The sequence below is a fragment of the Hirundo rustica genome, chromosome 13, assembly GCF_015227805.2.
Source record: "Hirundo rustica isolate bHirRus1 chromosome 13, bHirRus1.pri.v3, whole genome shotgun sequence".
NCBI classification, from domain to species: domain Eukaryota; kingdom Metazoa; phylum Chordata; class Aves; order Passeriformes; family Hirundinidae; genus Hirundo; species Hirundo rustica.
In genome coordinates, this window is record NC_053462.1 from 2,033,340 (window position 1) to 2,057,976 (window position 24,637).

A 24,637-nucleotide genomic window follows, 5' to 3' on the forward strand; every position below is an offset into this window, starting at 1 on the left:
CCCGTCCCAGCCTCAGTTTCCCCTCGCCAGCCCCCGTGGGAAGTTCTCCGAGCCTCGGCCCAGCTGCGCCTCTTCCCAGCGCCCGCGGGTGACGAACCGACCCCCACACACCTTCCTCTCGCCGAGCAGCGGGAGGAAAACCCAAAACAAGACCGAAAAACCCCCCAAGAGAAGCTGCGGAGCCCGAGTGCTGGAGCTCAGGTGTTAGGGCGTGCGGCCGGGGATGGTTTATTCCGTTTTCCTTTCCCAGCAGCGGGCTCCTCCCCTCTCCGCGCCATTGGCCGGGTATATTGCAGCCTTTTGTGCGCGGGGAGATGCGGCTGTCAGCGCGGCCGGCTCCCGATCCCGGCTCGCTCCCGGACTAGCAATGGGAATCAGGAGGTCGCCCGTTGCCCTCCTGGCGGCCCTGTGGCTCGGCCAGCTGGGCGCCTGGGCAGCGGGGCGCCCCAAGGTGAACCCCAGGATCGTGGCGGCTCCTCAAGGTGAGTCCCGGGCTGCACCCTCGGGATGCGGCTGCTCCCCGCGCGGCTCCCCTACGTGGGGCTCGTCCTTCCAGCGGAGCCGGGCTATTTTTATTTCTGTTGTGCCCTCGGCGAGGCTCTTGGCTCTCCTTAGACGCCTGCGGGCTGAGGCTGCTGGCTTTTCATTGGATTTTTAGACTCTTCTTTCCATATTTATTCTTTTTTAATGCTTTAAAAGCATTTTCCTGCGAGCTAGGGGACATTAAAGACTGTCGAAAAGCTTTTTTTTTTTTTTCCCTCCCTTATCATCTGGATGTATTAAAAGCCGTCAAAAAGCTCTGAGGCGGCCACAGGACAGATTTCCTAACTTGCAGCTCTCCGGAAAAGGAGAAGTGTATTTACATAGTTAATGCACTTATTCAGCTGCTTACTCGCCCTGCTCGCTGCAGACGAGTTTGGTGAGTAAATGTTTGCCGGGGACCCCTGGTCTCGGGGGAAAATTTACAAACGGCACGTAAGGACTTTGTAACCGGATCGGGTCTCGGCAAAGCCGAACAAAGAAACGTTTTCAAGGCTCCGAGCCTGGTGTGTCGGCGCTGGTTTGATCCCGAGTTTTGGGATGAAACCCTCCAGGCTGGCTGGAACAAAGACCCCGTTGGCTTAGCCGGGCGGGCGGGCCGGGCTCTGCGGCACAAGGGCTCCTCTGTGCTCCCCCCATTCCCTGGCAACTTCCGAGAACGCCCATTTCCCCCCGCTCCGCTCCGTGCCATCTGCTCTCCTCCGCCGGCGTTTGCGGTGCCCTTCCCGGGCCGGGAGAGCGGGGGGGCGGTGGCCGTGTGCGCGGCTCGGGGGTGGCCTCTGCTGTCACCTTGTCACACAAAGGGGAGAGGCACGGGCAGGGCACGGGAGGCTGCTCCGCCATGGCGTCACCGGCGGTGGCTGCGGGAAAAGGCAGCGGGAGCGGGACGGGAGCTGCCGCTCCGGGGAGAATCCTCCCGTTCCCGGCCGTGCCGGGGCTCGGCGTGGCTGGGAAGGGAAGGACGGAGTGGCCGATGCCCAGCTGTGTCCCTAGCACAATGCTGTCACCTGTCCCTCCCCGCCTCTGGGTGGCTGCCATGCTGGCACCTGTCACCGAAACTGATTGAATATTCATCTGCCCCGCTTATCCCTTCCTTCTGCGTTTATCCGTGCACCTCATAATTCCGGAGAACTCGTCAGGGCCCTGGCCTGAGAGGGATTGCAGTCAGGGAAGGCGCGGGAACGAGCCGCGTCCTATTTTCCAGCTCCTTGGTGTCACCTCTACCCTCCCGAGCTAGGGCTGTGGCTGAGGGAGGAGGAGGAGGAGGATGAAGAAGTGGTCCCGGGGGCTGCTGCGGCCGAGGAGCCGCGGTAACTTCCCCGCGCCGCGGGCGCTCTGAGAGCTCAGCGTGCTCCGCACGTGGTGCCGCAGCTGCAGCCCCGCTCCCGGTCGGGCCCTGGCCCTGCTGCGGGGGGGATGGAGCCGCAGCGCTGATTTCCAGCTCGGCCCCCCGCTCCTGGGGGTGGGGAGCGGCGTTCCGGGCCCGCCGCTGCGTTGGCAGCGCTGCAGGGTTGGCCCCGGCCCTGGGCTCTGCGGGAGCTGGCAGCTCTCCCCTAATTAAATTTCTTACGCGCCACGGCCCCGCAACCAGCAGCAGGTGATGCGGCTGGGCAAAGGCACCTCCACGTGCTCCAGCCCGGAGGAGCGGGAGCGTTTCTGGGGCTGGGCAGAGCCGGGCTCTCTGCAGAAGCGATCCCTCCCTGCCTGCAGCGCAGGAAACCGGGCAAAGCAGCAGCTGCTTTTCCATCCCTCAGCCTCGCTCCCCTCAGCAGCACCGTGCCCGGCCAGTCTGCGACACTGAAAGTCTCCGTCCCGCTGCTTTGCGGCGGGTTCGGTGACGCCTGGAGCCTCCCTGGCTCCACGGAACCCTGCCCTCCCTGCAGCGCCCTGAACCTCTCCCCTGCTTTGGCCCCCGGTTCCCAGTGAGGAATAGGTGAGGGGACAAAAAGCACCCAGGCCGAGGTGGCACAACCCTGCTGCGGACAAAGGAACGCCTGTCCTGGCGCTTGGAGCTCCTGGATTAACCATTCCCACCACTCTGGAGCACGGTGCTCCGCAGCCCCACGTCCCCCCGAGCCCGCGCAGGCAGCCGGCTCCAGGTCCCCGCGGGCGAGCGGTCACTGCCTGGCACTCCTGATCTGGCAGGATTCCTTCTTCCCGCGGAGCCGGAGGCAAAGGTCAGCTGCACATCGCTGCTGGCCCCTCGGGTCATTTTTACGGCAGGGCCTCGCGCCGTTCCCAGGGTGCCTCCCGGCCCTGCCGTTCCCCGTGTCCCGCGGAGGGGGATCCAAACGCCGAGTTCCTCCGGGCTGAGGTTCCTCCGCGGCGCTCCCATCCTTCCCGGATTTTCCCCGCCAAGCGCTGCCCCGCTGGGCCGCGCTTTGGCCAAGGTGCGGCCGCGTCCCGCACGGAGCTCTCGCCCCTCGGCGCGTCCCGCGTGTCCCGGCGCCGAGGGGGGGTTGGCAGCGGGAGGCAACGCCCGGCCCCGCTGTCTCCTGACCGGAAAGTCACCGAGCATCGCAAAATGCTGAGCGTGGCACGGAGCCCGCGGGCTCGGCTGGAGCTGCTGCCGAGCTCGGGAATTTGTCCCTGCTCAGCCACACGTGCGGAGAGCCGAGGAAAACTCGGATGTTCGCCTTGACGCCGCGGGGTGGGATGAGCTCCGGCTGTTTAATTACTCCCAGCTCATTAACAGGTGAGCTGGAAGCCGGAGGGAGCAGGTTCTGAGATGAGCGGGTCCCCGAGGGAGAAGCAGGATTGTACAATTGACCCTTGGCTCCAGCCCGCCCCGGGATACAGCGGGCTCTTGGAATGGCAGTTCTGGGAATCTGCCTGGAGCGGCTCCTGGGCTTTGCTCGGCTCCGCCGCCTCCTTGCCTGGGAGAGCTGTGTCAGCAGGGCTGGCGGGGAGCTCTCCGTGCCCTGGCGCAGTGGGGCTGGGTGCCCCCGGAACCTTCTGGAAAGAGCTGCGAGAGGGGCTTGGGATAAGGGACGGAGGGACAGGACGCAGGGAATGGCTTCCCGCTGCCACTGGGCGGGGATGGATGGGAGATTGGGAAGGGATTCCTGGCTGTGAGGGTGAGAAGGGGCTGGGATGGAATTCCCAGAGCAGCTGTGGCTGCCCCTGGATCCCTGGCAGTGCCCAAGGCCAGGCTGGGCACTGGGGCTTGGAGCAGCCTGGGACGGTGGCAGGTGTCCCTGCCCACGGCAGGGCGTGGGATGAGATTATCCTCAAGGTCCCCATCTCTTCCTGTTGTGGCAAACGAGGGGTTTCTGGTGCCAGCAGCAGCTTTTTCTCCTCAGTGACAGCATCTCCGGGGCTTTTTGTGGTCCCATGGTGTGAAACATCTTTGTAGGACACTTTCTCACGAAGCTCTTGGAGCATCACCATTTCCAGGAGAAAGCTGCTCGCTTTCCCAGCAGTGCTATTTTCTCCTTTTTCACAGGGTTGAGGGATGCTGGGAGCTGAAAATGTTAGTTGGGGAAGGAAAAAAAAAAAAAAAAAAAGAAATATGTTTTGCTGCGTGCAGATTGAAAAAGAAGAAAAGCAAACCAAACAAATGGAGTGAATCACAGGCACCTCCTGTTGCAAGAGCACGACACAAAAACAACAGGCAGGGCACGACTAGTGGAAGTTGTGGCTGGAAAAGGGAGCCAGATGCCAATTCCTGACCGAGCTCCCAGCTCTGCACCAGCCAATTTGAGGACGGGAACCGCTGAAGAGCGGCCTGGGAAGGTGTTCTGTGGGTGCTGCAGTCAGGCTTTAAATGGGACGAACTAAATTTAAACCCGGCTGCTCGGGTACAAACGAAATCCAAGCTTCGGCACGAAATAAGCCTAAGTACAAGGTGCTTTTTAGGGAAAATCTCACATCCAGAAAAAGGGCCGGGAGGTGAGCGAGGAGGGGAAATGGGTTCCAGCCACCTCCTTCCTGGCTGCTCCAAAAATAGGGCCTGTTCCTCCTGCTGGGCACCCCTTTCCTGCCGGCCCCAGCTCCACCCGGAGCGCCGTGGGAGCCCACAGGAGCGGGATGTGGAAGCAGCTGCCGTAATTAAGGTGTGGGGACGCAGGTTTGGGCGATAAATCCTGTCCTTAACCGCAGCCCTGCCTCTGTCACCTGTCCCCTCGCCGGCCTGGGCTCTGCTGGCAGGGTCAGGGCGGCGATGGTTCCGCTTCTCCTTCTCCTCTGGGGTCGAATATTCCCGTCTGGCGGGTGTGGGGCTGTGGGAGGGAGAGGGCACCGCCAGTTCAGGGAGTTTCCTCGAGGAATTCGCGGCCGGTCCCAGCCAGACACCTGCCCCCGGGCTGGCCTGGCCGCGGCTTCGCTGGGATCTTGGAGCTTTGGGAAGTCTGGTTTCACATTCCTGCCCCCGGGGCTTTCCGAGTCTGGGAAATGAGGAGCTGCAGCCAGGGCTTGGACGTGACGGGAATGGGGGAATGGGAGGGCCGTGTCCGGCTGCTGGGGGGGTCAGCGGGCACGCTGGGGGTGCTGGGGAGGGATCCGTGACATTCCCCGGCACAAACGCGGGATGTCCCGGGGCTGGCGCCCACCTGGAGCTCACGGCAGGTGTGGGAAGCGTCCAGCAGCAGGAGGAGGCTGGAAGGGCACGGTGGGATCCAGTGAGGAAGGACACAGTGAGGCCATTCCTGATCCCACTGGGATCCTTCCCCATCCCACTGGGAAGGCATGGTGGGGCCATTCCTGATCCCACTGGGATTCTTCCTGATCCTACTGGGAAGGGCACACTGGGGCCATTCCCAATCCCACTGGGATCCTTCTCAATCCTGCTGTGAAGGGCACGGTGAGGCCATTCCCAATCCCACTGGGATCCTTCCCCATCCCACTGGGAAGGCATGGTGGGGCCATTCCTGATCCCACTGGGATTCTTCCTGATCCTACTGGGAAGGGCACGGTGGGGCCATTCCTGATCCCACTGGGATCCTTCCCCATCCTACTGGGAAGGGCACGGTGGGGCCATTCCCAATCCCACTGGGATCCTTCCCCATCCTACTGGGAAGGGCACGGTGGGGCCATTCCTGATCCCACTGGGATCCTTCCCAATCCTGCTGTGAAGGGCACGGTGGGGCCATTCCTGATCCCACTGGGATCCTTCCCGATCCTACTGGGAAGGGCACAGTGGGGCCATTCCTGATCCCACTGGGATTCTTCCTGATCCTACTGGGAAGGGCACAGTAAGGCTGTTTCTGATCCCACTGTGATCTTTCCTGAACCTACTGGGAAGGGCACAGTGGGGCCATTCCCAATCCCACTGGGATCCTTCCTGATCCTGCTGTGAAGGGCACGGTGGAGCCGTTATCGATCCCACTGGGATCCTTCCCGATCCCTCTGGAAATGGGCCTGCTCTGCACACACCTCACCTGTGTTCCACAGGGATAAAACCTCTGGATCTTCCCACTCAGACCGCCCCGGGCGGCCGTGCCCTGTGCAGGGAGACCTTTCCCGGGAAGGGTTTTCCAGCTGCGGGGGGCTGCGATAAGGAAGCCGATGGAGCGGGGTCGTTCTGCGGCTGGAGCCGCTCGGGGCAGTTTTTACCGCCTGGAAGGCCTTTCCTGGGAAATCAATGCCTGGATCCGACTTTCCCGGGCTGGGAGGGGCTCCCCGGATCCCGCCGGATCCGTCCTTTGTTGCGTTTGTGCCATTGTTCCGCTGGCCCTGGGATAAAATCCCACCGTCGCAGGCGGGAGCCGGGAAGCGGAGCAGCCCGGCACCGCCGCTGCGGAGCGGAGCCTTTGGGAAGCGGCTAAACCTGGCTCTAAATTTAGTCCCTGCAGCCGTGGGGTGCGGGGAGCGGCTCGGCGCCGGGGCAGCCGGGAATGCCGGACCTGCTGGATGGCAGAAATCCACGGAATCAAAAGGCTCCGGCCTCGCCTTGCGGCTCCGCTGCTGCATAATTATGGGGGGAGCGAGAGTGGGGCCGCGTTAGCATTCACGGAATTGCTGCCGAGCCCTCCAGCCGCGGATTTGGTGTTTGACAGGGAGAATTCCAGCGTTCCTGGAGCGTGGGGCGAGCAGAGCCCCGGCTTTTGAATCCAGGGCTTGTTCCCCGTGGGATGCGGGTTAGGGGTCTCTTTTGTTGCTCGCTGAGTGGGCGTTTGGGATCAATCCCAGCTCCGGCTCGGAGCGGGGATATCGGCAGCACAGCTCCCAGAAGAGCTTTTTGGGATCGCAAATCCCGAGCCTGAACCCCACAGCTCAGTCACCAAACCCCATTCCTTTTTTTTTTTTTCCCCCCCATTCCTGCCCCAGCTCCCCGCAAGGCACTCCCAGAAATAGCTCGGGAGCGCTTGACGTGCCAGGACATTTCCTTTCGGAGTGCGGCTCTGGAAAAGCGCATTTGTGTGCTCCGAGGAGAGTGCTCCATCGCGCCGGGGCTGCCGGCTTTTACGGGATGGATTATCCCTGCTAATGCGGGCTCCATTGTCTGCCCGGCCCTGGAAAAGCCGGGCACGGCAGCGATCTCTCCAGGGCACAGCCAGCACCCCGGGAGCGCAGGAACGGGGGGGGAAAGCGGGATGGAGGCAGCTGGGAATGCCGGGGTGGAAAAGCCCCGGGGCGAGGATGATGGTGTTGGTGGTGCCCCGAGGCCGTGCCCTTCCCTCGCAGGGGAGCTCCGAGGAGCTGGGGAGGCTGAGACGAGATGAGATGAGAAAAGCGGAGCTCTCTTGGCCGCGGGTGAATTGCTGCTCATCTCCAGAGCGGCTCGGGCTGATGAGAAACTCCGGGTGGGCGCCGGGGCCGCGCCTCGCTGGGATCTCGGGATGACGGAGAGGTGTGAGGTGGCTCAGCTGCCGGGGCCTCTCACACCGCTTTTTTTGGGTTTCCCGGCAGCTCCTGGGGCCCTCAGCGGGGTTTTAGGGCTGTGTGTCCCCCCAGTCTCTCTCTCCCCCCGCCTGTGCTGGTTCTGAGTGAGCTGCTGGAGCATCCCCCAGCTGGAAAATGGGAAGGAAAGCAGCCCACAGCCCCAGTCCCTGCTTTCGGGAACCGCAGCCTTTCCTGCAGCATGGAGGGAAGGGCAAAATTCCAGGCAGGGCTTTTACCCAGCCCGGGCTGATGGGAAAGCACTTTGGAAAACCATTAAAGCGCTCTTTGCTGGGCCGTGCAGCCGCGGGATGTACGGCGATGCCGTACCCGGCCCTTCCCCGCCTGCCTTTGGGATGCCGAGGATTCCAAAAGCACTCGCTGGCCCCACGTTCCGGCCTCCCCGGACTCGCTGATCCACGTTCCAGCCTCGGGGTGGGATGGCCACAAACCCGTGGCGGGGACAAGGGAAGCAGGGAACGCTCTCACTTCAGCCAGAAGCGTTTTCAGCCCTCCGGCTCTCTGGTTTCCCCGGGAGTTTTGGGGCTCCCTGCTCCTTTCGGGAGAGCAGGGAAGCAGTGCCAGGTGGCCACGCTCCAGTCAGCTCCAAGCTGGGAACGTGGGGGGAGTGAAAGCGGGGCCAGGATGGGATTTGCACCCGGGGGAAGCTCCCGGGGGGGATGGGACAGAAACCTGGAGGTGTTGCTTCTGCTCTGCTGCTTCTCCTTCCTTTGAGAAATGACTCAGGTTGGGGCACGGGATGACCCGAAACACGGCGGGGCTGCCCTGGGGTGATCCCTCAGCCCTTCCAGGCTCTCCTTCTCCAGAGGGGATATCCGAGGGACCCTCGGGGAGCACGGCCCCTGCTGCCGGGGTGCAGCTGCCGGGGGCTGGAGGGAGCAGCGGGCAGGAAGTGGCCTCCACACATTTCGTGCCTCTCGCGTTTCTCCTTTCGCCTCCTTCTTGAAAACCCCTCCAGAAACTGCGAAATGTGTCACTTTCCGTGAGGTGTGGCGGTGGCAGAGCGCCGGGACCTCGCAGCCACAACCCTGCGATTATGCGTGGCGGGTCAGAGCCAACCTGCCCAAGGCGCTGCTCCTGAAATGCCTCATTTACAGTCAGATTGTTCCTATAAAACCCCCCTTGGCTGCAGGCTCCGCCCCAGCAGCTCGCCAGGCTGCCTCGGGCGCCCATCCCGTGGGAAGGGGACGCTCCTGTCCCCGCTGCGCCTCCCCGGTGTCACACACTTCCCTCGTGTCACTTTGTTCCCGGCGAGCAAAGTCACGCTGGAAGGAAAACTTAGCACAGCAGCTCCTTGGAGATATATTTCCCCTTCCTGAAATGCCTCAGTTTGGGAATTTATAGATCGACTAAAAAAAAAAAAAAGAAAAAAAAGACAGAGAGAGGAAAAAAACGCATCTTGGCTTCTTGCTGGCATCCGTGGTGGAGCCTGGGGAGGAGGGAGCGGCGGGGGCGGTGAATCCAGCCCTGCTCCGGGGATGGAGGGGACGCTGGTGGCAGCGCTGTCCCCGTCCCCCTGTCCCCCTGGGGTGGCTGCAGGGACGTGGTGGGAAATCCAGGGATTGTCATCCTGGCAATCCTGGCCTGAGGGAATGACGAAACTCCAGCTGCACTGCGGCGTTTCGGGAGCTGGGATGGAGCCCCGAGTGTCTCAGGAAGTGGCCCTGAATCGCATTCCTGAGACGGGCCTGGGCCGCTCGTCACGCGTCCTGCGGGACAGGGATCGGTGTCACCACATCCGCACGGCTCCCGATGGGTATCCCAGCAGCGGGATTGATGTGGAGAGCCCAGGGCACGCGTCGCCCTGACTCAGAGCTGGGGTGAGAGCGCAGGTGACATCGAGGGACAGTCCCACATCCCCAACCTTTGAGACAGCTCTTCCTCATGCCTCTGGCGCCCATCCCGCGCTCTCATCGAGGCTGGAATCCGTCCCGGCGATGGGAAGAGGAGTCCAAGCCGGAATGTTTGGAGCTGCGCGGGCAGCGGAGCAGGTGGCAGTGCCATCGGGGCCACGGCGAGTGACAGCGCTGCCACGCGTCACAGCGACAGCTCGGGAACGCCGGGCCCGGCTGCTCTGCTGCGCTGCCAGGGCTCGGCGCCGCGCCCGCGCCAATCCCGGTTTTCCGTGCGCTGGCTGCGAGTCCCCGTCCCGCGCCAGCCGCGGGAGAGGTGGGATGGCACAGCTCAGCCGAGGGGCCCGGTGGGAGCGGGCAGTGCCCGGGACAGGCAATTCCAGGAGAGGGAAATTCCAGGAGAGAGCAGTTCCTGGGAGAGGGCAATTCCAGGAGAGGGCAATTCCAGGAGAGGGCAATTCCTGGGAGAGGGTAATTCCAGGAGAGGGCAATTCCTAGGAGAGGGCAGTTCCTGGGAGAGGGCAGTTCCAGGACAGGGACATTCCAGGAGAGGGCAATTCCAGGAGAGGGCAGTTCCAGGACAGGGACATTCCAGGAGAGGGCAATTCCAGGAGAGGGCACTTTCCAGGAAAGGGCAATTCCTGGGACAGGCAATTCCAGGAAAGGGCAATTCCCAGGACAGGGCAATTCCTGGGACAGGCAATTCCAGGAAAGGGCAATTCCCAGGACAGGGCAATTCCTGGGACAGGCAATTCCAGGAGAGGGCCATTCCCGGAGCGGCCAATTCCAGGGAGCAGGCAGACTCCCTACCCTGCTCTACCGCCTCATATTCCAAGGTAATTCCCACTCTGAAGGAATTTACGAGCAGAAAATGAAGGATCTGCCTCGTGTCCCGCCCCCAGCTCCCGAAACGCAGCAGGTTCTGCTCGCGTCCTGCTTCCACTTTCATTTCTCCCAAGCTTTATTTCAATTCCTGATTTTAACCCGTCACCTCCTTGCTGGGCGGCCCCAGCCACAGCATTCCCACAGAATTCCCCCCTCCCGGAGCCGGGAGCGGTGCGAGCCGGTGACTCAGGAGCGTCTGGGCTGCGAGAGGCGCTGCCAGCCGGGAATGCTGGAGCGAGGAGAGGGAGGGAAAGCGGCGCTGACTCAGCCCCAGCCGGGCAGGGAGACGGAGTTCGCCGGGAGAGGCTGCAGCCCACGCTGCCCCTCTGCTCCGGAGGCGGGAACAGCCGGCTCCGGGATGCTCCGGGATGCTCCAGGATGCTCCGGGATGCTCTGGTGCTCCTCAAGGGGCTCTTGGGCCCACAGGGAGCCGTTTGCTCCGTCACCAAAGCCGTGTGTGGATGGAAAGCGGGATTGCTCCCTTCTCTCCGTCGCACCTGGAGCATCTCCCGCTCCCCTTCCCTCACCCCCAGGCGTCCTTCCGAGCTGCGCCCCTGTCCCTGATTTGATGTTCCCGCTCCCCTCCCCTCTGGCGCGGAGCACAAAGCCGCCCTTTCTCCCATTCAGGAGCGGGGACATTTGCAGGGACAGTGGTGCCATTGATTCCCGCTCCAGCCGTGGGGCTGGCGGCAAACGCCGGGCAGCGGGGCACGGCGGGGTCAGCCAGGCTCCGGGAATGAGCCCTGTGTCCCCCGGAGCTCCGGGGCTGGGTTTGGGAGCGGGGGTCACGGCAGGGCCGAGCCTTCCAAGGGCACCGGCCTTTCTTTCCTTTTCTTCTTCCAAAGCAGCTTCGGGTTTGCCAGGAGAGATGTCCCGTTCTTCGGGGACACGAGGGGACACGGCCCAAGGGAAGCGTCCAAGGCCAGGCTGGATGGGGCTTGGAGCGCTCCGGGACAAGTGCAAGGTCCTGCCCCGGGCACTGGGTGGAACGGGATGAACTTTAGGGTTTCTTCCAGCCCCAACAATCCCATGATTTTATGGCGCTGTGGGCCGTGAGACGCCCTTTGCCTTCTCATCCTCATCTCTCGCCAGAGCTCAACCCTCGCTCCCGCAGTTTGGGGTGCAGGGTCGCTCCCTGATCCCGCCAGGGCAGGAGACGGTCAAACCCCTTCCCTAATCCCGGCTGCTGCAGGCAGAGCAGGACTCGGGACCGGCTTTGCAGGGCTCAGGCGCAGCTCCGCAGGGCGGCCCCAAGGCAGAGGGACCCCAGCAGCCGCTCCTGGAAGCGATCGGAGGCTCGGCTGCCAGCGCAGGGAGCCCAGCCCGGGCTCTCGGGAGGGCCCCGGCTGGCAGAGCCGTTTCTCGGCTTCGTGATTCACGGCGGTCCCCGGGGAGCTGCAGGATAAACAACAGCGCCGGCCAAATGATTGTTTAGGGCTGGTTTGTCCTCGGCTCGCCGCTCAGCGGGGCTCGGGGAGCTCGGGAAGAGCCCCCAGAGGAGCCCCCGGGCAGCGGCGGAGGAGCGTGGAAGAGGAGCTGAGTTTGGAGATTCGCCCGGGTTAGCAGCAATTCAGGGGCTGGGGGTTTCCAACAGGAGTGAAGTTTGGTGCGGTCCGGGCAGACCTGCCGGAGGCGTGATGGTGATGGGGTCGCAGCACTTCAGGGGCTCCCCAGGAGTGGGGATTTTGGGAAAGGAGAGGGTGGGAAAGGGATTGTTGCCCTCCTGGGCTGGCTGAGCCGGAGCCTGGCTGCAGACCCAGCCTGGACACTTCCGTGCCAGCTTCTCCAGCTCGGGCTCAGCAGTTTCTCGGAGCCCTTGGGAAGGCAGGGCAGGGCAGGGCCCAGGGGCAGGCAGGGACCGGGATCAGCATCAGTCGTGCTGAGGGAAGGGCGCAGCGAGCTGTCCTCGCACTGCGTCCCCACAGCCCTTCCCAAACCGGACCTGGACGGTCCTGGCAGCTTCACCGAGCCCTGCTGGGAAAACTCTGCTTCTTTTGAGGGATGAGGGATCCCGAGGAGGTGGGAACAACCCCACAGCCCCAGCGGGAATCCGGTGGCCTCTGAGGTGCCTCTCCCTCTGGGCTCGGAGGGGCAGAGGGAGCAGCGCCGAGTGCCAGCCCTATAAATAGAGAGAGCCACGCGCCGCTGATTAATTCCCCCGTGCCGGCTGCCAGCTCCAGAGGCGTTCCAGACCTTTGGCTGAGCTCCGGGAGCGCTGGCCAGGGCAGAGGCCGCTCTCTTTGGGAAAGGGAAAAGCCGGAATGCCGAGCTCCGAGTGCCCGGGCAGAGGGCAGCCCCGATCCCTGATCCCTGTGCTGCCAGTCCCGCTCTCCTCGGCACTTTGGGGGACCGGGGCCAGCCTCCCCCGGCCCAGCTGCACACACAGCGAGGAACGGAGGGTGTCTGGAGGGAAGGGGGCTGCAAAAGCCGGGATGCGAAAGAGGAAGGGCAGAGGGGCAGACGGGCGGCTCTGCTGCCGGCTGGGACGGCTGAGGCGTGGCTGCAACGTATTGTTCCTGTCTGGGACCGGGGGCACAGCGGCTGTGTGCTCCTGTCACACGGGGCTGTGTGCTCCTGTCACAGGCACAGGGCTGTGTGCTCCTGTCACACAGGGGCTGTGTGCTCCTGTCACACAGGGGCTGTGTGCTCCTGTCACACGGGGCTGTGTGCTCCTGTCACAGGCACAGGGCTGTGTGCTCCTGTCACACAGGGGCTGTGTGCTCCTGTCACACAGGGGCTGTGTGCTCCTGTCACACAGGGGCTGTGTGCTCCTGTCACACGGGGCTGTGTGCTCCTGTCACAGGCACAGGGCTGTGTGCTCCTGTCACACAGGGCTGTGTGCTCCTGTCACAGGCACAGGGCTGTGTGCTCCTGTCACACAGGGGCTGTGTGCTCCTGTCACACAGGGGCTGTGTGCTCCTGTCACACAGGGGCTGTGTGCTCCTGTCACACAGGGGCTGTGTGCTCCTGTCACACAGGGCTGTGTGCTCCTGTCACACAGGGCTGTGTGCTCCTGTCACACGGGGCTGTGTGCTCCTGTCACAGGCACAGGGCTGTGTGCTCCTGTCACACAGGGGCTGTGTGCTCCTGTCACACAGGGGCTGTGTGCTCCTGTCACACAGGGCTGTGTGCTCCTGTCACACAGGGCTGTGTGCTCCTGTCACAGGCACAGGGCTGTGTGCTCCTGTCACACAGGGGCTGTGTGCTCCTGTCACACAGGGGCTGTGTGCTCCTGTCACACAGGGGCTGTGTGCTCCTGTCACACAGGGGCTGTGTGCTCCTGTCACACAGGGGCTGTGTGCTCCTGTCACACAGGGGCTGTGTGCTCCTGTCACAGGCACAGGGCTGTGTGCTCCTGTCACACAGGGGCTGTGTGCTCCTGTCACAGGCACAGGGCTGTGTGCTCCTGTCACACAGGGGCTGTGTGCTCCTGTCACACAGGGGCTGTGTGCTCCTGTCACAGGCACAGGGCTGTGTGCTCCTGTCACACAGGGGCTGTGTGCTCCTGTCACACAGGGCTGTGTGCTCCTGTCACACAGGGGCTGTGTGCTCCTGTCACAGGCACAGGGCTGTGTGCTCCTGTCACAGGCACAGGGGCTGTGTGCTCCTGTCACACAGGGCTGTGTGCTCCTGTCACACAGGGCTGTGTGCTCCTGTCACAGGCACAGGGCTGTGTGCTCCTGTCACAGGCACAGGGGCTGTGTGCTCCTGTCACACAGGGCTGTGTGCTCCTGTCACACAGGGGCTGTGTGCTCCTGTCACACAGGGCTGTGTGCTCCTGTCACACAGGGCTGTGTGCTCCTGTCACAGGCACAGGGCTGTGTGCTCCTGTCACACAGGGCTGTGTGCTCCTGTCACAGGGGCTGTGTGCTCCTGTCACACAGGGCTGTGTGCTCCTGTCACACAGGGGCTGTGTGCTCCTGTCACAGGCACAGGGCTGTGTGCTCCTGTCACACAGGGCTGTGTGCTCCTGTCACAGGGGCTGTGTGCTCCTGTCACACAGGGCTGTGTGCTCCTGTCACAGGCACAGGGCTGTGTGCTCCTGTCACACAGGGCTGTGTGCTCCTGTCACACAGGGCTGTGTGCTCCTGTCACACAGGGGCTGTGTGCTCCTGTCACACAGGGCTGTGTGCTCCTGTCACAGGGGCTGTGTGCTCCTGTCACAGGGGCTGTGTGCTCCTGTCACACAGGGCTGTGTGCTCCTGTCACAGGCACAGGGCTGTGTGCTCCTGTCACAGGCACAGGGGCTGTGTGCTCCTGTCACAGGCACAGGGGCTGTGTGCTCCTGTCACACAGGGGCTGTGTGCTCCTGTCACACAGGGGCTGTGTGCTCCTGTCACACAGGGGCTGTGTGCTCCTGTCACACAGGGCTGTGTGCTCCTGTCACACAGGGGCTGTGTGCTCCTGTCACACAGGGGCTGTGTGCTCCTGTCACACAGGGGCTGTGTGCTCCTGTCACACAGGGGCTGTGTGCTCCTGTCACACAGGGACTGTGTGCTCCTGTCACACAGGGGCTGTGTGCTCCTGTCACACAGGGGCTGTGTGCTCCTGTCACACAGGGGCTGTGTGCTCCTGTCACACAGGGCTGTGTGCTCCTGTCACAGGCACAGGGCTGTGTGCTCCTGTCACAGGCACAGGGGCTGTGTGCTCCTGTCACACAGGGGCTGTGTGCTCCTGTCACACAGGGGCTGTGTGCTCCTGTCACACAGGGGTTGTGGCTTTGGGTGAGCCTTTCCCCTGTCACACCTGGCCTTTGGCCTGGGATCCACACTCTGCTCATCCTTCTGGTGATCTGCACCTTGCCCATCCCTCCTGGTATCCAAATTCTGTCCATCCTTCTTGGGATCCACACCCTGTCCATCCTCTTGGGATCCAAACCTTTTCCATCCTTCTGGGGATCTAAACCCTTTCTATCCTTCCTGAGGATCCAAATCCTGTCCATCCTTCTGGAGATCCACACCCTGCCCATCCCTCCTGAGGATCCAAACCCTATCCATCCCTCCTGAGGATCCCAACCCTCTCCATCCTTCTTGGGATCCGAACCATTTCCATCCTTCTGGAGATCCAAACCCTGTCCATCCCTCCTGGCTCTGGGCAGGATCCAAATCTCCCCGCTATTTCCTGGATCTGTTCCCAGGGTGGGCGAGGGACCCCTCATCCCTCATCCCTCAGCTGGGACGCGGCAGGCGCTGGGATTCTGGAAGGCGGCGCTCAGAGCCGAGGCGCTCCCAGCTCCCCCTCCTGCAATCCCAGCTCTGGAAACAATTCCCCTGCTTCCTCTCTGCATTGTGCAGCTCTCGCGTCCCCGGGGACCCCGGGGACAATAGCTGGAGCCCGGGAGCCGCCTGTCCCCTTTCCCAGCCCTCCCGGAGGGCCCCAGCTCCGCGTCCCGGTTTTCCTCGGCGCTCCAAGGGCACGGGAAGGGAAGGGATCAGCGGGTGCCCGCGCCGGCAGCTCCGTGACGCCTGCGCTGTCCCCAGGTGCCAAGGAATATGTGTTCCCGCGGAGGGAGAGGTTCCCGGTGTTCTTCCACCAGGAAAACACCTCCTCCATCTACGTCGGGGGCGAGGGGAGGCTCTACTACTACGACTTTGCAACCCGCGAGAACTACACGGTGAGGAGGCTCTGCTGACGGGTTCGGCCTCAAAACCCCGTAAAAGGTGTCCGGGATCCATCTCCCGGCCCACATTCCAGGCCTGGATGAGCCTGGTCGCTGCCCAGCCGGCTCCATCCCTCCAGGAAGCAAAATTCCTCTCCTCCTCTCCTCTCCTCTCCTCTCCTCTCCTCTCCTCTCCTCTCCTCTCCTCTCCTCTCCTCTCCTCTCCTCGGGTGGGTCCTTTCCCGCCTGTGACCCCCTCGGAGCTCCTCGCTGCCCCGCAGGGAGGATGTTTCCAGCCGGGAATCCTTTCGGAAGTGTGAGCGGTGATGCTCGGATTCTGTCCCTGGGATCCAGCCCGACCTTCCCGAGGGATTTCGGGCGCCGAGGGTGGGGGACAAGGTCACCTGGAGCAGGAATGGGAGCGTCTCCCTCTCTTTTATCCCAGGAAGAGTTCCCGGTGAAAAATGAGGGCCTGTGCGTGACGTCTGGGAATTTGGTAGGTGCCACCCGTGAGGGAAGAGCGGGATGGGGAGGATTTGGGTTGAAGGAGGGAATAGCGGGATGGGGAGGATTTGGGTTGACGGAGGGAAGAGCGGGGTGGGGAGGATTTGGGTTGACGGAGGGAAGAGCGGGATGGGGAGGATTTGGGTTGAAGGAGGGAATAACGGGATGGGGAGGATTTGGGTTGAAGGAAGGAAGAGCGGGATGGGGAGGATTTGGGTTGAAGGAGGGAATAGTGGGATGGGGAGGATTTGGGTTGAAGAAGGGAATAGCGGGATGGGGAGGATTTGGGTTGAAGAAGGGAATAGCGGGGTGGGGAGGATTTGGGTTGAAGGAGGGAATAGCGGGGTGGGGAGGATTTGGGTTGAAGGAGGGAATAGCGGGATGGGGAGGATTTGGGTTGAAGGAGGGAATAGTGGGATGGGGAGGATTTGGTTTGAAGGAGGGGGTAGCGGGATGGGGAGGATTTGGGTTGAAGGAGGGAAGAGCGGGATGGGGAGGATTTGGGTTGAAGGAGGGAATAGCGGGATGGGGAGGATTTGGGTTGAAGGAGGGAATAGCGGGATGGGGAGGATTTGGGTTGAAGGAGCTGCGCATGCTCCTCACAAGCTCAATCTGGATGAGGAGACCTGGGAAAATCCATGAGAAATCTGGGGAGCTGTGTGGTGCTGGGGACTCTGTGCCATTCCCAGGCTCCTCTTCCCCCCGGCAGGAGGACAGCCGGAATTACCTGACCCTGGTGGAGCAGTACGGGGACGGGCTCTTGGTGTGCGGGACCGGCGCCTGCGCTCCCACCTGCTGGAATGTGGTACGGATCCTTCCCCCATCCTGGGCAGGGAAAACCCGGCCTGATCCCACTCAGGATCCCTTTCTGTCCTTCCCCAGACGAAGAGGAAAGAGAGCCCGCCCTGGGATGGGAGAGGGATCGCTCCATTCACTCCTGACTCCAACACCCTCGTCGTCGTCGATGGTAGGCGGGATGTTTTCCCATTTTCCTGCTTTCCAGTGGTTTTGTTGTGCTCAAAGCCTCCCTGGGACAAGCAGGAACCCCCTGAGGCTGCTGTCCCCTGCTCTGGGTGGCCTTGGCTCTCCTCATTTAGTCCCCATGGAAATGCACATCCCTTTGGGACAGAGGTTGGAGATTCCCACCGGGGCGTGGGATGGGGGCTCTGTGTGGGAGGAACATTGGGAATCAGGAATGCTTTGGGTCGGGAGGGACCTGAATCAGGAATTCTTTGGGTCGGGAGGGACCTCGGAAGGAGGAGCCTGCAGTGATCCCACTGCTCCAGGCCTGTGGGGGGGACAGGTGAGGATCCTTCCCCAGAATCTGCCCCCACCACCCTTCAGGGATTGGGTGTCAGGACTGAGATCCCTGCTCCATATCCACCACCCCTGTGACGCCCAGGGAGCCCTGGCTGCTTTCACTGCTCCTCCTCTCCTCAATCCCTGCTGTCCCACAGGCCAGGACATCTACTCCACCATCAAGAAGAGCCAGCAGAACGGGAAGATCCCTCGGTTCCGTCGCGTGAGGGGCGGGGGAGAGCTCTACACCAGCGACACGGTGATGCAGAGTGAGTGGGGACATTCCCTGCTGGGGACATTCCCTGCTGGGGACATTCCCTGCTGGGGACATTCCCGGCTGGGCTCTGCCACCCCACGGCTGGCAGGGGGCAGGGGAAGCTCCAGAGTTTCTTGCGGGGGCTGATCGGGTGCCCTCAGGAGCTGTCTGCTCCCCCCTGCCGCCGCCTCGCTGCTGTCCCAGACCAGCACAGAGGTGACATCCCCGTCCTGGGGGATGGGGCGATGAGGCCGGCTGGGAAATGAGTCCCTCCTGCGGGGTGGAAGGAAACGGGGTTGTGCAAAATGCCCGGCAGCTGCCCCGCGGCGTTGGGCAACTTCCAGTGCTGGCAGAGGCTCTGGGCAAACCCCAGGCAGGGCCAGAGCTGGGGCAGGGACACGCTGGGGACACGGGGAGAGGACCCTGCCCCGCTCCCCTGGGTTCGTGGTGACTTCCCGGGGGGAAATGGGGGATTACTGGGCTAAAAAACGGAATTAGAATGACACCGGGATAAAAGAGGGAGAGGGAAACATGAGAGTCCCAGAACTGCCAGGCTCATCCCTGGACATTCCCTGCCATGGAAACACCAGAGCTCTGATCCCTGGACATTCCCTGTCATGGAAACATCAGAGCTCTGATCCCTGGACATTCCCTGCCATGGAAACACCAGAGCTCTGATCCCTGGGACATTCCCTGCCAAACACCAGAGCTCTGATCCCTGGGACATTCCCTGCCATGGAAACACCAGAGCTCTGATCCCTGGGACATTCCCTGTCATGGAAACACCAGAGCTCTGATCCCTGGGACATTCCCTGCCATGGAAACACCAGAGCTCTGATCCCTGGGACATTCCCTGCCATGGAAACACCGGAGCTCTGATCCCTGGGACATTCCCTGTCAAACACCAGAGCTCTGATCCTGGGACATTCCCTGCCATGGAAACACCAGAGCTCTGATCCCTGGGACATTCCCTCTCAAACACCAGAGCTCTGATCCCTGGGACATTCCCTGCCAAACACCAGAGCTCTGATCCCTGGGACATTCCCTGCCATGGAAACACCAGAGCTCTGATCCCTGGGACATTCCCTGTCATGGAAACACTAGAGTTCTGATCCCTGGGACATTCCCTGCCATGGAAACACCAGAGCTCTGATCCCTGGACATTCCCTGCCAAACACCAGAGCTCTGATCCCTGGGACATTCCCTGCCAAACACCAGAGCTCTGATCCGTGGGACATTCCCTGTCAAACACCAGAGCTCTGATCCCTGGGACATTCCCTGCCAAACACCAGAGCTCTGATCCCTGGGACATTCCCTGTCATGGAAACACCAGAGCTCTGATCCTGGGACATTCCCTGCCATGGAAACAGCAGCTAGGGATGCTCAGAGGAGGCACCCAGGGATGCCCCTCATGGCAAGGGTGTACTAATAGGAATGGCGTTACGGGGTTTTCCCAACAAACAGTGTGGATTTCTCCTCCTGAGGGATCCTTCCTTCCCACCACAGCTCCCGGAGCCAGGAGGAGCTCGGGTTTCCGTGGCTGCCGAGGCTTCCCCGGGCTCCAGGGAGCCGTTCCCTGCAGGGAATGAGGCCATGGAGCCGGGCAGGAGGCGCTGGGAGGGTGGCAGGGGGCGCCTGGGCTGGGCGCTGTCCTTTCCCCGCGGCACAGCCGTGTCCCGTTCCCTGCCCTGTCCCCACCGGTGGCTTCCGGGATGAAACCGGGTCCGAGTTCTGTCCCTCCCCTCTGCAGACCCTCAGTTTGTCAAGGCCACCACGCTGAGGCACGAGGAGCCTCACCAGGACAAGATTTATTACTTCTTCCGCGAGGACAACCCGGACAAGAGCCCCGAGGCGCCCCGCAACATCTCGCGGGTGGCCCAGCTGTGCAAGGTACCTGGGGACGGGGTGGGACAGCGCCGAGGGGACAGGGGACACGCGCGGCACAGCCACCTCCCACGGCAGGGGACAGAATTCCCTGCTCCGTCTCGCCGGGATGGCCGGAGCGGGGCCGTGGCATCGTCAGGACGGGGATTTTGGGGTGCTCGCCGCCAGCCCCTGACCCCGCTGTCCCTGTCCCCCCAGGAGGACAAGGGAGGAACCAGCTCCCTCTCGGCCTCCAAGTGGACCACGTTCCTCAAGGCCACCCTCATCTGCGTGGACCCCGTCACCAAGGGCAACTTCAACTGGCTGCAGGACGTCTTCTTCGTCCCCGCGGACGACTGGCGCCGCTCCAAGGTCTACGGGCTCTTCACCAACACCTGGTGAGGGGCCCCGGCCCAATCCCTTCCTTCCAGCCCTCCTTCCCCTCTGGGGAACAGCCGGAGCCGGGCGTGGCCGGTGTGCCCCTGAGCCTCCCGTTGTCCCCTCAGGGGAAGCTCCGCTGTCTGCGTCTACTCCTTCGGGGACATCGACAGCGTGTTCCGGACATCGCGGCTCAAGGGCTACAGCGGCCCCGCGCCCGAGGTCAAACCCGGCCAGGTGAGGGAGGGGCCCCGAGGGACCCCGGGGAGGGGACGCGGGACGGGCTGAGCCCTGGGAACGAGGGGAGTCTGGACAAGCTCCCATCCCTTCACGGGAAGCGCGGGGAGAGAGGATTTTAGGGGCTCCTGGCGCGGGCAGAACTGTCCCCTTGCCCCGCCATCCTCAGCGCGCCTTCCGTCGCCGTTTGTCACCTTCTGTCGCCCCCGCCCGCAGTGCGTCCCCTCCGGGCAGCACACGCCGAGCGAGACCTTCAAGATCGCCGACAGCCACCCCGAGGTGGAGGAGCGTGTGGAGCCGCTGCCGCCCTCCCGGAGCCCCCTGTTCCACAACAAGCACCGCTACCAGAAAATCGGCGTGCACGAGGTGGCCGCGGGCGACGGGCAGCGCTACAACGTCCTCTACCTGGCCACAGGTGCGGGGGACACACCCGAGGGGACCTTCCCCGCCCCAGGGGCCGCGTTCCCAGCCTGGCACATGCTCGGCGGGCAGGAGCGAGCTGCCGCGATCCGGCAACAGCTGAGGGCTGCCAGCCCGGCTGCGCGGGCACGGCCGGGCTCCGGACACCGCCCCAGGCACGGGGGAGAGGGCAGCGGCGCTCCCCGGGTCCGGGGTTTGGGGATGCGGGGCGGGAATCCTGCCCGAAGGAGCAGCTCCGTCGTTTTCCGGCGCTTCCCGAGCTGTGCTGGTCCCTGGGAATCGCTCCCTGGTGGGACCCGCAGGGATTTCAGTTCTCGGTCCGTGATTAGGAGTGCGCGGGCGGCTCTCGGTGGGTGGCTGCGGTTGGACTGGGGCCCCCGAGTGCTGGGTTCTGGATTTTCCACTTAGAAACGGAGAAACGGAGAGAAATGGAGAAACGGAGAGAAATTGAGACATAGAGAGAAATTGAGACATAGAGAAACAGAAACAGAAAGGAACAGAGAAACAGAATTAAACAGAAACAGAAACAGAGACCGAGCAATAGAGATTTTCCAGGGCCCTGGGTTTCAGCGCAGCCAGGGCCCTGCAGGGTCCCCCTGGGAAGCCGGATCCTATGGGAAGGGCTGTGGGATGGACACGGAGCCCCCTGGGGGGTCCCGACCCCTGCACGGGCTGGGCTTCTCCTCCCCCTGGCTGAGGGGGCAGAAGTTTGGGAAGGGGGGACCACGAGGATTCCAGTTCCCTCGGGATGCTGCTCCTGCCCTCTCTGGGTGTCAGGTCCCCTCCTGGCACCGTCCCCTCCTCTCAGGGCTGTCCCCTCTCTCTTCCCAGACAAGGGGTCCATCCACAAGGTGGTGGAGCTGCCAGACGGGGTGCAGAACATCATGGAGATCCAGGTGTTCCCCAACAAGGATCCCATCCTGTCCATGATCCTGGACCACGCCAGGGTGGGTTCCTGCCCCGGGGGCAGGAGAACGGGGTTGGGGATGGGTCAGTGCCAGCCCCGGGGTCTGGGAGTGAAATCATGGAGTTACCCGGGTTGGGAGGGACCTTTAACGATCACCCAGCCCCACGCCATGGCAGGGACATCTTCCACCATCCCAGGGTGCTCCGAGTCCACCCTGCTCTTGGACACTGCCGGGGATCCAGGGGCGGCCACAGCTGCTCTGGGAATTTCATCCCTCCCCACCCTCCCAGGGAACAATTCCTGCCCAATATCCCATCCATCCCTGCCCTCTGGCAGTGGGAGCCATTCCCTGTGTCCTGTCCCCCCAGCCCTTGTCCCAGTCCCTCTCCAGCTCTCCTGGAGCCCCTCAGGCCCTGCCAGGGGCTCTGAGCTCTCCCTGGAGTTTCTCCTGTCCAGGTGAGCACCCCCAGCTCTCCCAGCCTGGCTCCAGAGGGGCTCCACCCTGGGAGCAGCTCCTCCCAGCAGCTCCAGGTGCTTCCTGCCCTTCCCTGGGCCGCGGGGTGACTGCTCCCTGTGCTCTCCTCCCGCAGGCCGTGCTCTACGTGGGCTCCAGCAGCCGCGTCCTGGAGCTGCCCATGGACATGTGCGGGGCCTACCGCAACAACTGCCACAGCTGCGTGCTGGCCAGGGACCCCTACTGCGGCTGGGCCAACGGCTCCTGCCTCTCGCTGGCGCTCGCGCGGTGCGTGGGGGCCCTTCCCACCCCCGATCCCACCGCACAGACGCCCACACCCTCAGCATTCCCCTCCTGGGGCGCGGGCGAGCCTGCGTTTGGGGTGGCTGCGCTGTCCCCACGAGTTTGGGGTGCTCTGTGTGGGTCCATCCCTCTCTTGAAGGGTTTTGGGCACCCAACCCCTGTCCCTGAAAGTTTGGGGTGCTGTTCACAGATCCATCTCTTCCTTGAAGGGTTTTGGGCACCCAACCCCTCTCCCTGAAAGTTTGTGGTGCTCTGCATGGATCCATCCCTCCCTTTTAAGGGTTTTGGGCATCCAATCCCTCTCCTTGAAAGTTTGGGGTGCTGTTCACAGATCCATCCCTTCCCTGAAGGTTTTTGCACACCCAACCCCTCTCCCCAAATTTTGGGGTGCTGTTCACAGATCCATCCCTCTCTTGAAGGGTTTTGGGCACCCAGTCCCTCTCCCTGAAAGTTTGGGGTGCTGTTCACAGATCCATTCCTCCTTTTTAAGGTTTTTGGGCACCCAACCCCTGTCCCTGAAAGGTTGGGGTGCTCTGTGCAGATGCATCCCTTCCCTGAAGGGTTTTGCACACCCAGCCCCTCTCCCCAAAGGTTTGCGGTGCTCTGCATGGATCCATCCCTCTCTTGAAGGGTTTTGGGCACCCAAACCCTCTCCCCAAAGTTTTGGGGTGCTGTTCACAGATCCATCTCTTCCTTGAAGGGTTTTGGGCGCCCAACCCCTCTCCTTGCTGCTGGGTCTCACGTTGGTCGTGTCCAGCCTTCTGGAGCTGGGCTGGGAGGGGGACATTCCCGCTCCTCCCGCTCCTCCCGCTGACACGGGGGATTCCCGTCGCTGAAACGCCGCTTCCCGGAGTTCTGTTGGTGCTCATTCCCGTTCCCATCTCCCAGGGAGGGGCTCCAGAGCCTGAACTTGGACTCGTGGCGAGGAAACTGCCAGAGGGGCGATGTCAAGGAAGGTAGGTGGAGATGATGTGGTTGGGGAAGGGATTGCTGGGTTCTCCAGGCTTTGGGTGGGTTTGGGTGGATTTGGATGGATTTGGGTGGGTTTGGGTGGGTTTGGATGGTGGGAGGTGTCGCTGGGGAACCGGAATCAATGCACCGGGCTGGAATTAGCGGAAATCTTTTTTCTGAGCTGGGTGGGAAGGATTAAACCAGGAGAAAAGTGCTGTGGGCTGCTGTCGTCACGTGGATCTGTGACATCGTGGCGTGGTCGGAGTTGGAGAGGACCTTAGAGCTCCTCCAGTTGCACCCCTCCTGGCACAGCCACGATCCCACCCCAATCCATGGCCCCTGGATATCCGCTGTGGGTCTGACACCGGCTAAGCGCCAGTGCAGCCACGAAAAAACATTCACTCATTCTCCTCTGCTGTAGTGGAGCAGAGGAGGGGGAAAGAAAAAGAAACGAAAAGGTTCATGGGGTGAGATGAGGATCAGGAGAAAACTCTCCAAGGGATACACAGGCTGAAAACTTTCACAGGTATAAAAGAAAATTCATGGACAGAATTAAAAGAGAATAAAATAACACCTTTAGAACACCTTTCCCCCCAGGCCCCAATGACAGCGCGGGGAGACAAAACACGGGGAGTTTGGTCGGTTTGTCACTTGGAAACATCCTCCCCCAGCCCGTAGGGAGAAGAGTCTCTTTGGCTGTGCCACGGGGCCCTTCCCACGGGACACAGCTCCCTGTCAACTTCCCCTGCGTGGGTCTCATTCCCGGGAGCAGCATTCCTGCCCGACCTGCTGCAACGCCCGTCCCTCCCGTGGCTTTCAGTACTCCCACATCTGCTTTTTGTGAACCAAACTGGTTCACGGGGTGCGGCTCTTAGGGCGGAGCTGTCCCAGGATGCAAGCCAGGCTCCTCTTCCTGTGTCTCTGGGAGCAAGGGCTCCCTGTCTCTCTGCTCCGGCCTCTCCCCCGGCCCCAGCTCCTCAGCACCACGGCTCGCAGGGGAATCTCAGTGTTCATGTTTGGACTCGGTTGTTTATTAATTGTTACCTATAGCTCGGTCTCACAGGCTGTGAGCTCCAGCTAACGAGGAGGAAAATGGCTCTGTCTCTCTTCCCAAGGTCTTTTAAGCACAGTTTGTCCAATAACGAGATGACACCTAGATTATTTTTACTTTTAGCCCAATAACCAAACACCCAGGGTCTGCAATGTGGACTTTTTCACCCAGTTACAAACCAACACCCAAACCCAGGAAGAAGGAGGGGAAAGAAGAGCAACTTAGCCAAAAAACCCCTTAGCCAACACCCTGAACCCTCCATCTTGCTTTACGTACATCCCTATTCACTAAAACCCT

At 62.3% G+C, this 24,637-nt stretch overlaps 1 protein-coding gene across 1 annotated transcript in view; it reads left to right on the forward strand.

Annotated features, from left to right (window-relative positions):
- The first annotated feature begins 289 nt into the window (after nt 1-289).
- Nucleotides 290-24,637, forward strand: part of SEMA7A (semaphorin 7A (John Milton Hagen blood group)) — a 28,712-nt gene continuing 4,364 nt past the window's right edge. The window contains exons 1-13 of the mRNA XM_040076876.2: nt 290-482; nt 15,599-15,732; nt 16,163-16,213; nt 16,931-17,026; nt 17,104-17,188; nt 17,679-17,789; nt 19,527-19,666; nt 19,859-20,037; nt 20,146-20,254; nt 20,471-20,669; nt 21,506-21,621; nt 22,172-22,323; nt 23,227-23,294. Of these exons, the coding sequence (XP_039932810.1) occupies nt 368-482; nt 15,599-15,732; nt 16,163-16,213; nt 16,931-17,026; nt 17,104-17,188; nt 17,679-17,789; nt 19,527-19,666; nt 19,859-20,037; nt 20,146-20,254; nt 20,471-20,669; nt 21,506-21,621; nt 22,172-22,323; nt 23,227-23,294 (1,555 nt within the window). The 5' untranslated portion in view covers nt 290-367. The remainder of the gene's footprint in view (nt 483-15,598; nt 15,733-16,162; nt 16,214-16,930; nt 17,027-17,103; nt 17,189-17,678; nt 17,790-19,526; nt 19,667-19,858; nt 20,038-20,145; nt 20,255-20,470; nt 20,670-21,505; nt 21,622-22,171; nt 22,324-23,226; nt 23,295-24,637) is intronic.